This window comes from Podarcis liolepis (genome assembly GCF_965112155.1).
Source record: "Podarcis liolepis genome assembly, chromosome: 6".
Lineage (NCBI taxonomy): Eukaryota > Metazoa > Chordata > Lepidosauria > Squamata > Lacertidae > Podarcis > Podarcis liolepis.
The window spans coordinates 48096842-48108911 of record NC_139559.1 but is presented as its reverse complement, the minus strand read 5'-3'; the positions used below and the strand labels follow the sequence as shown (position 1 = coordinate 48108911).

General features: G+C 45.8%; 1 protein-coding gene across 2 annotated transcripts in view; it reads right to left on the bottom strand.

Moving 5' to 3' along the window:
• The window catches only part of CPNE5 (copine 5), a 131301-nt gene extending 124986 nt beyond the window's left edge, over positions 1–6315 (bottom strand). Inside the window, exon 1 of one of the 2 annotated variants that reach the window (XM_083509438.1) lies at positions 5763–6315. In XM_083509438.1, coding sequence (XP_083365564.1) covers positions 5763–5872 — 110 coding nt within the window. In that variant the 5' untranslated portion in view covers positions 5873–6315. The remainder of the gene's footprint in view (positions 1–5762) is intronic. The other variant, XM_083509437.1, reaches the window with a different exon arrangement.
• Between the last annotated feature and the right edge of the window lie 5755 nt (positions 6316–12070).

Sequence of the window (12070 nt, the reverse complement as noted above, 5' to 3'; positions counted from 1 at the left end):
TGTCTCCCACAGTACTTTGCCAGTCCAACAGCACAGGGAGCACAGCAGCAGGAGACCATGGGATGCAGAATATGTGCCCTTCTCCAGGACAAAAGGTTGGCACTATTGCAGTCCCTAGTTCTCCAAAAGGGAACAGAGCCTAGGAGTGGAGGCAGAAGCTTGAAGGCCTCAGTTTCCTTCCAACCCTTGTCAAAGCAAGTTGCCCACTAAGAGCTCTCCATGGTGCTAAGGCAACTGATCTCCTTTGTCCCCTGAGCTCCTCCACAGGATCAACAAATGGACTTTGACGCCTCCTTGCAACTGGAAACACATTGTGGGCAGGTTTCCAAACACATTCAACTGAACCTGTGTACATACCCCCTTCAGACCTTTGTGCAAAGGACAGGAATGAAGTCGGGTGGGGCCAGCATGCATGGGATATTGGGGGCAGGGGTGGCATTCCTGCCCCACTCTATGCATTTTACCCCTGTGTGTTCAGGCCAAATGCTTGCAAAGGGCCTGTGTGGTAGTGAATTCCATAATTTTAGGTGCTAGGAAAGATTTCTAGCTGACGCTTTGGAGAGCAAGTGTCAGTCAGAAGATGACAATACCAGATAGAGAGATAGATGGGTTAACTCAGAGTAATGCATTGCCGCATTGATCATGGTTCACAAACGTATTACAGCTGGCCTATCTTTCAGTAAAAGGGTTCCATTTAATGGTTGTGTGGAAGAGAGAATGTCTGTGGTTGGTGCTCATCATATCACATAGCTTCAGTTGTTTGGAGGGGTGGGCAGAACCCTGCTGCCACTTCCCTCTTCTGCACAATCAATGCTGAAAGGTTAATGATCCTTGTGCTCTAGCTTCCTTGGGTTAGGAAGCACTGAGGTTCCTTAGTTTAAATGTACAATCCAGACTATTAACTCTTTCCTGCATGCCTTTGACTTAGTGGGTTTTGTCCCATCAATAGTCGAGAGGCTTCCCTCCTAATGCAGTTTCAGTTGTTGGGACCACATGGGAAGGGGGAGAGAATCAAACTTCCCCTCCGCAACTCCTGTGCTCCCACTGCTACACAGGCCCCCCATGGCTGCTATTTTACATGTTTAAAACATATGCAAGTCTATTGCATTCACATAGTTTGACCCAGATACACCCAGAAGCAGACTGGCCTCCCTCCTGCTGGGTTTTTGTGTGGCTGGCAGTGCAAGGACCAGATCTCAACTAGTCAGGAGCCCACTAAGAAACCGCTTTGTGGTTACAAAACTCTTATGAAAAGAACACACTGCTTTGAAAGATCCAGCAATCCTCCTTCACAGTGGGCTGTAGTTAGATCTTCAGGCACCTAATCCCAGTGCCTGGAACTCTAAGCTATAGCCCAGCAGGACGCCAGGCTGCTGGAAATTGTGGAGGAAGAGATTCTTCCCTATGGGAGTTATAGATATACGTATAACCCTCTTTGCCTAGAGTTTTTTCTGGGCCTGAGAACTACAAGCAAAAAGATAAAGGAGCCTCGGTTTCACCTGTTGGGCTGTTATTCCAGATGTTGAGTGCACGATGAGAATCTCAGAAAACAGGAGCTATGTGAAACAGCTGGGGTTTGGATGAATTTCTAGCATCATGTAATTGCTGTTAATTTGCCAAAAGATTGCTCTAATCCTTGCTGCTATAGCCTGAATTCCACACTGTGAAATTGAATGCAAATGCATGTAGCAAAATATCACAATTCCATTGTGAGCATACGTATAGACCACGTGTGTTTCCAACTAGAAGAGTCAGTCGATGGCTGAATGGACCCAACAGCTAGGTTTTCTCCCCAACTGCACATTGAAAAGCTCTTCATTTCCTCATCATTAAAAAAAGGGAAGAATCTATCCTTATGAACCAAATTCCCTGTGGTATACAAAGAACAAACTTTACTGGAAGTTGTGCCCCTATCTCTAGCAGGAAAAATAGAGTAAGATTCATGTCACGACCCACATCTTTTGTTCCATTGAGAAACCGGTGAGCTTTCATCAAGACCACTCTGAAACCAACACATCTGATTCACTGGAATGAATTCACACTGTCCAAAGGCTGATCTGCAAATTGAGTTATCTGCAAGCCATCTGATGAATGAAAGGAGATGCGTTTCAGTAGGAGCATATCAGTAAAGCCTCCCAATAAGGCACTTTCTAATATCCAATCACAACTTGGCACTTTTCAGGTGCAGACATTAAACATTACTGATTGTATTTAGATCTATTATTTTCCCGGAAGCATTCCACCAAACAGCAACAAATTTCCAGTACTATGTATGCATCATTCCACAAGTGAATTACAGACATTTCCAAATAAACCACTATAATCAGGTATACTTTTCATTTGTTCTTGCAATTTAATTAACCAGAAACAATTTTACTAGTTAACGTACAAACAGATAACTGTGTCTATTGGAAAGGAAAGGAGGGAGAGCTTTGCCTGTTTCTCTGCTTGGTCACCTGGAGGCAATTCCTATTCACCACAGGTCACCAGGTGAGTGGTTATTTACAACTTACAAGCCTCTTTTAATTCCCCTTTAAGAAAGCAATCTAATCACAAGTTATGTTCTAAGCAAGGCTATTTTATATATGAAAGAAACATCCAGAGCTACAGATAGTTCTCCTTAATTCTGCATGCAGAGATTTGTTTCCATCTATGATGCAATACAAACAAGAATTACAGCTGGAAAAGTTTATTTGTTTTTTATTCATTTCATCAAATTTATATACCAGTTATTTTGTTTTTTAAGCCCTCACAGCATCTGTATTTTCTCCTTCCCAGGAGGCCTGACTACAACCTGAAACCTGCAAAGCACCTGAAAGGGCCTCCTCTCACTCTCTGCTTCCATCTGAACATGTTTAACACTAAGGGGGCCTTGCTGCCTTGCGCAAATGCGTGCTCTCCCTCAGAAAGTGGGGCATGGATGGCTGAAGGAATGCTGCATGCAAAGTTCCATTCCGATTCAGTTCTGAACCCATTCACTCCACTTGGCTTGCACTGTTAAGAAAGCATGACGGCATGTGATTCAGTCTGATGCTTCCTTCGTAATAGGCCTGCTTATTACCGTATTTTTTGCTCTATAAGACTCACTTTTTCTCTCCTAAAAAGTAAGGGGAAATGAGTGTGCGTCTTATGGAGCGAATGCAAGCTGCGCAGCTATCCCAGAAGCCAGAACAGCAAGAGGGATTGCTGCTTTCACTGCACAGCGATCCCTCTTGCTGTTCTGTCTTCTGAGATTCAGAATTTTTTTTTCTTGTTTTCCTCCTCCGAAAACTAGGTGCGTCTTGTGGTCTGGTGCGTCTTATAGAGCGAAAAATACGGTATATGCAGCTACAAAACATACAGAAACCCCCGTATCTTCTCCAGGCTGAAATGAAGATCCAAAATGATACACTGCTCAAAGGATATCAGTGTACAAGGGAAAAGCTCTGCTTTCTGGGAAATCACGAAGGCACTGATGGGAGTTGTAGTCCAGCAACATGGGGTATAAATAATAAACTTATTATTATTAATTACCACAGGTCCCCCATCCCTGCTAACCTGGAGCACATCACAAGACCGTATCTGTTAAGTAAAGCAGAGTGACTTCTCTTTCCCACCTTCTGCCCCCAACTGCTCACCTCCTTCTCCCTACCAATTGTACGTACAGCATAACTATCTTGCATTAATTCCAAAATCCACAGCTGGGCAATACCCTTATTAAGTCCAAGCAAAATGTCTCAAAATAGCGAGTAAGCTTTTCAAATTGAGCGGAACTTTTCATCAGCCTGCACATGAAGCAAGCAACCTGATGAAGGCTACAGAACTCAAAAGCTTGTTCATAACCAGGACCATTTCAGTTGGTCCTAATAAATATATTGCCCAGCTGTTGACTTTGGTGGTAGTTATTTTTCGCTTATGGACAAAAATGGCTTCCTATACTTTTTCAGTCTCATATTAAGAGATCTAGCAGCATTTTGCAACATTAAACGTTAAAAGGATGGATCTATGGCAGGGGTGGATAAAATGCAGTCCTCCAGATGTTATTGAACTATAATGCTCATCATCTGTGACCATTAGCCATGCTGGCTGGGATTGATAGGACCTGGGAGAGTCCCCCTATTCTATAGTTTGAGAAACGTTTTGTGTAAAAGTAGTTCAGTTTTAGACATCTGTGCAGAACAATTCCCTGCTGCCCTTGATCAGCATGAGCTTCCCAACAACAACAAAAATAATGTGTGAAATCTTAAAGGTGCTGTCTATATTTATATAGCAGTAAGATTTACATATGGTAAAACCACTCATGTTTTGATGTTCTATATAAATGTTGTATTTGTGGAGCTTAGTAGAAGAGGAATTTATTCCTCACTGGATACATGTTCATTACATTATCAAATAAGAGAAATTTTCTCCCAGGGTTTACAAAAATAACATAGGTAAGATATTTCCTTAAATTAATTTGTTGCAGTTGCAGCAGTGTGGAAGCTACAGTTTGATAAAAAGGTTCCTTAGAGACTAAGTTAAGCCCCTGGTCCATCTAGCATCACTCCAGATGTTGATCTACAGCAGGTTTGGGTAACATGTGGCTTTCCAGATGCTGATGGACTACCACTCCTGTCATCACTCACTACTTGCCACACTGGCTGAAACTGATGGGAGTTGGAAGTCCAACAACTGTTGGGGGACCACAGAGGCCCCAACCCTTGTCTTCTCCACCTGGAAGCTGCTCTCCCAGACCTCATCCACAGTATACATTGAAAGCTGTATCATAGCACTTTAAACAGTCATGGCTTCCCCCAAGGAATCCTGGGAAGTGTAGTCCGTTAAGGATCCTGAGAGTCATTAGGAGGCTCCTAATCCCCTCCCGGAGCTACAGTTCCCTGGAAAGAAGAACTGAATATTATACCATCTTGAGGATTGTAGCTTGTGGAAGGGAATAGGAGTCTCCTAACAACTCTCAGCCCCTTAAACAAACTACAGTTCCCAGGATTCTTTGGGGGAAGCCTAGACTGTTTAAGGTGCTTTGATACTGCTTTCAATATAGAGTGCAGGTGGTCTTGCCTAGCCTCACCACCAGCGATGCCAAGAACTGAGCCTCTGCTCTCAATGATGAGCAGAGGCTCCGCCACAGAGATGTGGGTCAGTTCTCAAGGTACAGCTTCACACAGTTCCAGCAGGATGAAAATCAGCTATCACAGGTCTAGAGAGCAAGAAGAAACAGCCCAAACACCTCCATCACAATCTGCCTCCTTTTGTGAAGAGTTCTGAGCTCAGTATACTTCTTGAGATATATGCAGTGCCTCACCTACAAAAGTTGATCCAGTGATTCCTGAGGCATCCTTTCCTCCTTCACCAATAGCCTTGCTATTGGGATCCGGACCATGGGCTGTCTACTCAAGAACAGGTAATGTGCAACAGAGACCCGCAATAACATCTACCATCTCAAGTTCTCAGACAAGGCAACTGATGCCTGGATTATTTCTATCTTCTGTGACTGTGCTTCCCCCTTAACTCAACCGCGCCTTTTCTCTCAAGTTTCCAAACGCTTTCCAATCGGCCTTTCAGAATCCCAGCCGAATGATGGGGAGAAGTAGAAACTTTGAGCAAGCAAGCGGCAAATCGCACATCTCCCCCCCCCTCGCTGAAAATCTTTGCCAGCAGCTGCTAGCTGCGCCAGGAGAAACTTGCCGCCTTCCTCGACTTGGAGCTGTGCGCGCCCCCAAAGGCAACACCACCCCGACACACGCGTACACCTTGCACACGAGCCCACGCGGCCTCCCATTTACCTGCAGGAGACGGTGACCTCCACTTTGGTGGCGGGGATGCTGCCGGTGAGAGGGTCGAAGTCCCGCACCGACGCCATGTCCTCGAGTTTGTCCAGAACGTCCTCCTCCATGGGGACCACGCCGGAGAGGGCAGCTGTCGGGGCTCGACGAGGCTCCCGGGCGCCGGCTTGCGGGGCGTGGAGAGTCCGATCTTGCTCGCAGGGAGCTCTCGTCGGCTCAGCAGGCTCGCCCTCCTCGCTTTGCCTCGGCGCTGGAGGCGAGGGTGGGCGGTGTGCGAGAGAAACAACCCCGGGGCTTGGAGAGAGAATCCGAGCGCGCTCTCCCCGCAACACCAAGACGCGCACACAAATACACCGACCCTCCCTCTCCCCGGCGATCCCGTTCTCTCTTTCTTTCCTGGAGTCCGCGGAGTGGGATTTCGAAGGAGCTCCGCCCCCTCGCAAAAACAAAATCACGGGGGAGCAGCAGCCCAGCCCAGCCGCGCTTCGGCGGGAGGGAGAAGGAGCCGCTTCCCCAGTTTCCTGCGCCCAGCACAGGGGAGGGAGGCTGGGACTAGTAGGAAGGCTCCGGAATCCAGACACCGCGCGGGGAGAGTTTGCCAGACGGGGCGGTCGCTTCGTTGCGCGGGGTCTAGCAGGGGTTTCTGTTTCTTCTCCGTCACCCCGTGGCGCTGTCTCGAGGGAGTTGCCGCCGGCGTCTTGCGAGTGAGAGGGTTTGTCTACGTTCAGGCATGTGGGAAAGGATGCGCATGGGGCTGAGGCTGATGGGATCCTAGAATCGTAGAGTTAGACGGGATCCCGAGGGTCATCTAGTCCTACCCCCTGCAAAGCAGAAATCTTTTGCCCAGCGTGAGGCTCGAACCCACCACCCAGAGATTGAGGCTCATGCTCTGCTGCAGGAGTCAGCAAACTTTTTCAGCAGGGGGCCGGTCCACTGTCCCTCAGACCTTGTGGGGGGCCGGACTATATTTTGAAAAAAACACAATGAACGAATTCCTATGCCCCACAAATAACCCAGAGATGAATTTTAAATAAAAGGACACATTTTACTCATGTAAAAACATGAGTCCGCGGGCCAGATTTAGAAGGCGATTGGGCCAGATCCGGCCCTCGGGCCTTAGTGTCCCTACCCATGCTCTACTGACTGAGCAAATGGGGGGGGGGGGCTTTCCCACAGGGACTCTGGCTTCTGGCACAAATATAGGAAGCTGCCTTGTACTGAGTAAGACTATTGGCCCATCCAGCTCAGTAATGTCTATGGTGGCTGGGAGAAGGTTCTCTGGGGTTTCAGACAAGGGTCTTCCCCAGCCCTGCCTGGAAATGCGAGGGTTGAATCTGGGGCCTCAAAAGCAGATGCTCTACCACTGAGATGGCCCTTCCCATAAATGAAACATGTCACATTCTGCTGCACCACTGCTCTACTCCAAGGAACCATGCATGTGACACATAGGACCATGACAAGCTCATACAGGCACATATATGTCACATGATAAACATTTATGGGTAACTCCATATACAGTAACAATATACAAAATATGAACAACTCAAATAAGCCAATGCAGGCATTCATATGGGCTGAGTGGACAAGCGTGCAAACACTCTCATATGCGAGGACTATAGAAATCTACGTGGTTGTGATGGAGATAAAAACCATAGAGGACAGCCAACTTTCTGTAGCAGCCGGTGCCTCCCCCAAAGTAGAAGGGGTGTGGTCCCATCCAGCAGCATTGCATCCTTTGCTGGCACCCAGGGTGTACACACATGCACCAGGGGGGCCCAGGAGCTGGGCACGGAGAGCACACTAAACCTGCTATGCCAACCCAACCCTCACCATCTCGGGTGCAGGGCATGGGAGGTCCATAGGGCCACCCCACTCCACCCTGCCTGCCTGTGCAGGGGGGAGCCCAGCCAGGCAGCCATTCAATGAGGGGGCCAGAGGTGCAGTGGCAAGGCCAGGCCAGGTTCCAGCTGCCCCCGCCCCAAGTAAATAAATAAAAATACTTAATTGACTGATTGCATCACAGATAATTGTGTTCTGCACCCCCTAACATAAAGCCAACCCCCCCAAACCACAAATCCTGGCCCATGACCAAGTATCTGACAAACCCTGCTACTTGCTCCCAACACGTGCAGCGATGGTTGTACTAAGATGTAGGGCAGATTTCTCAGACAGCATCACCACTGCCTAATCCAAACCATGTTAAAAGTCTCCAGTCACTTTTTTTTGTTTGTTTCTTGAACAAGCCAATGCCCTCTTGCAAATGGCCTAACAAAAGTTTCCAGGATAGTCAGAGGAAGGAGCTGTGCCCTGATTTGGAGAGTTGGCGAAGTATTTCTGGAACTATTCAGGCTCCAGATGTACAACCTTGCAATGCTAGGAAAAGATGGTTGGAGGATTGAGGCCCAAGAATGGGGGAACGTTTGCAGCCCGAGGGCCACATCCACCTGTGAGCAAACTTCTAGGGGCCACCAACCAGATGTGGGTGCTGTCAGACGCAATAGGGCAATGGATAGGACTCTTAAGGTGACATTCCAGCCATGTCAAAATCAGTGGTTTCTGCACACAGACATATCACCCAATCTTCCTTCTAGGAGCATTCAAGGAGCCTCGGAGCTGTGGGAGGCAGTGTGGCCTCGGGAGATTCCCAAGGGACAAATGGAGAGGCCTGGGGACCAGGTTTGGCCCAGAGCCTGAATCTCACCCCCCCCCCAATCAGCGTTGTCCAGATCTCTAACTCCACCTTTTCCATTCATTTATTATACAGTGCAATGTTCTTCATGCCCCATTCACTACATGCCCTAATGCTACTAGGCAGAGCCCAAGCACTAGGCTATGAAAAAACAAGGACAAACTGTGAATAATGCAAGTAATTCTGCCTTCTCTCTCCCCGCCCACCCTCCAACCACCACCCACACAAAACAGCCCCAGAGCAAATATTTGTACTAAATAATTGAATGCAATTCTGTGCAGAAGAGTTTTTGGAAAAGATCGAGAGAGTGAGAGAGGTGGGGAGCAATTTTGAAATTTTGTAGCCAGCTAATCAATTGTAGCTTTGAAGGGTAATTTGTGATGTGTATTTGTGTTTTGTTTTGCTGCGCAAACAAGAAATGAAAATCTGGCATGTTGGTGTGTCTCACATATAACCCAAGAAGTTTAATTTCCAGCTTTGCTGATTTTGGCTGCAATCCTAAACTTGCTTACCTGAGAGTAAAGCTACTTAACCCAGCAGGGCATACTTCTCAATAGATATGAATAATATTGTGCTGCACACTGAATGTGTTAGTTAACTATTATTCTACCTTTGAAAATCTGCAGTCCACAAAGAAATTATTGTGATTGTGATTATGTATTAAATTTATATAGTGCCCTTCATCACATGATGTTCATGCTACATGCGTCAGCAAAAATATATGCAAGCTAAATATATGCTTATCTAAATTCAACTTTTTAAAAACCAAATTAGAGATGAGAAATAACATGATAGTACATTCCTTTAATGCGGACTTTTAATTAAATAAATATACATTGATTCTGTTTGCTGAGTTTTACTTTTATGAGTTATATTGGCAGCTTCAACATACAAATGTTGCCTCTGGTGCCCCTGGGCAGAGAGTACAGATAGAAAGATACAAAGATAGATAATGGTGGCATGTTTTCAAAAGTAATGAAGTTGTGCTTCAGCTTGGATTTGCTGTGTGGTTTTTTAGAACAAGTAAAGTGGGGGACATTTTTCTCCCTGAAAAGGGCTAAATGCAAAAAATAGTCAACATCCCTTGGGATATATGTTACACACACACACACACACACACACACACACACACACACACTTTCATGGCAGCAGAATGTGGGCGTTGTTATTGTCTTGTAACAAACCATTTTAGAGTCTGAAAGGCAGGAATCCAAAAACCAGGCAATACTTTTATTAGAACCAACAAGTACATTGCAAAATAATGCGCAAGCAGTTCCTCTTCAGTTTGGATGCTAAACTAAATGAGGGCTGTGGGAGCTGGGGTGGGGGGAAGGAGGGACAGAAGGAAAAAGCTGGACATGATCTAGGAACCCCAAAATCTGCCATTTCTAACAGCCAAGATGACATGTAGGCGGTGTTAGGCCCTAGGGTTACCAGACATCCCCAGTTCCCGGGGACAGTCCCCGGATTTGCAAATCTGTCCCCAGACAAATTCCATGCCTGGAATGTTCCCAGATTTGCAGATCTGTCCCTGGGAAATGTGGCGGAAGCAGCCCAGAGCCAGCATGGTAGCGCAGTTGGCTCTGGCTGGCTTCAGGAGCTGCTCGCTGCCATGGCGCCCGCCATTTTTCCTCACCAGAAGTCCCCATATGATGGGTCTTGTGCGCATATGATGTGTTTTGTGCAATCTCCTGCCCCCTTCCCCTTTTGTTTTGACTGATCGGGGGAGGCTAAGGAGTCGTGGGCAGGCAGCCGTTGCCCAGTTTTTTAAAAACTCTGTGCATTTATGTTTCACAGGGTGTGAAAGAAGGGCTTTGCACATTTATAGAATATGCATGTATGCTTGGGCCTAGGGTCTTTTGCTACTCAGCTTCAAAAAAAAAGAAGTGTCCCCGGATTCATTGAAAAAAATCTGGTAATCCTACAGTTAGGCAGCCTTGATTAGATTTCTTTCTACTGGATGCAAAACAGGTTTTAGGTTGCACTTGGGGTTGCTGGGACAAAGAATTAACAATATCTGTCCCCGCATATTTTGAAAATATAAAATCTGGCAGTTATTAAAACCTGTCTCCAACAATATTACACAGTATAATGTGACCACTCCTCTGGAAATAATAGTTGTAATAACAGTAATAGTAGTAATATGTTTAGGGAAGTTGTAAATGTTTGATGTGTTATTGTGTTTTTAAAATTCTGTTGGGAGCTGCCCAGTGTGGCTGGGGAAACCCAGCCAGATGGGCGGGGTATTAATTAATTAATTAATAATAATAATAATAATAATAATAATACCACCATCAGTGTGCTTTGCAGAATGCAATATGACAGGTCCCTGCCATGAAGAGCATACAGTCTCAAATAACATGGTTTATCCCCTGGGAGAAGGAGAAGCCCTTAACTCTCCATCTCTCTCTCTCTGCACACTCATATATACATGCACACACTTCCATGTTTACATATAAACCGTACAAAGGCTGCGCACAAGCCATGCATTTAAAGCACACACACACAAACCCTGGTAAGAATTCTGGGAACTGTAATTTAAGGGTGCTGGGAATTGTAGCTCTGTGAGGGGTAAACAGTTCCCAAGATTCTTTGGGGGAATCCATAACTAACAGTATAAATGTATGTTGTGTTGGCAGCCTGTTAATCTGAATAAAGTGGTTGCCGCATGAATTGCTGATGGACCTTCTGAAGTCATCATTTTGCCACTGAGCATAGAAGGCTGGTCATGGCTCCCTTGGCATCATATCCCAGGCACCTTATTATGTGGAGTTACTCTCTTCCAGTGGGTAAGCTTTTGTGACCATGATAACATGGGGAACCATTTGAACGAGGAATGGACGTATCTTCTTAGATGCCTCTAGGGGGGCGTTTTATTCATCTTTCAGGAGTTGTCCAAGATTAGCTCTTCAGATTCAGTTGAAGCCTCGGGCTTCTTCTCCAACAAAGACCCTTTTGTTGTCTTGCTTGCAGTTCACTGGCATTTGCTCTTCGTAATGACTGAGAACAAATCTCATCATGTTTAACAAAAAAGAAAAAGAAAGAAAGAGGCAGTCTAGAAAGGGACTTCCTCCTCATATCACTAGGTGTCACTACAACCAATAGATCTCTATTATTTAATTTGTAAATTATTTTAAGTTTTTTATTATTCTATTAGCATTAATGTTGTGTGGTGTAGTGGTGCTTCAGGTTAAGAACAGTTTCAGGTTAAGAATGGACCTCTGGAATGAATTAAGTACTTAACCCGAGGTACCACTGTATATGTGAAATATTTTTTTTTTGCCCTGATATGCATCACTTTACACTTGTTTACATTGAACTGCTTCACATTCAGGACTCCCCCCCACCCCTTCAGGAACCCATTGGAACTCAGTTCTGGCACCTCTCAGGTAGGCACCATTGCCGTTATAAGAGAAGCATTCATGGCAAGTCCCGGCACTTCTTTTTTGAGAAAAAGAGCTCTGCTTGCTTTATATTAGCTTTGGATAAGCACAGAGTTTTTTTAAAAAAAACACCACTTGAAAATAAGCTCGCATATAAGGAATGCTAAGGCTGTGGTTGTCCAAAAGCACTGCTTGGGTAATGGGACTGGATGAAGGGGGACAATCTGAGACTCCAG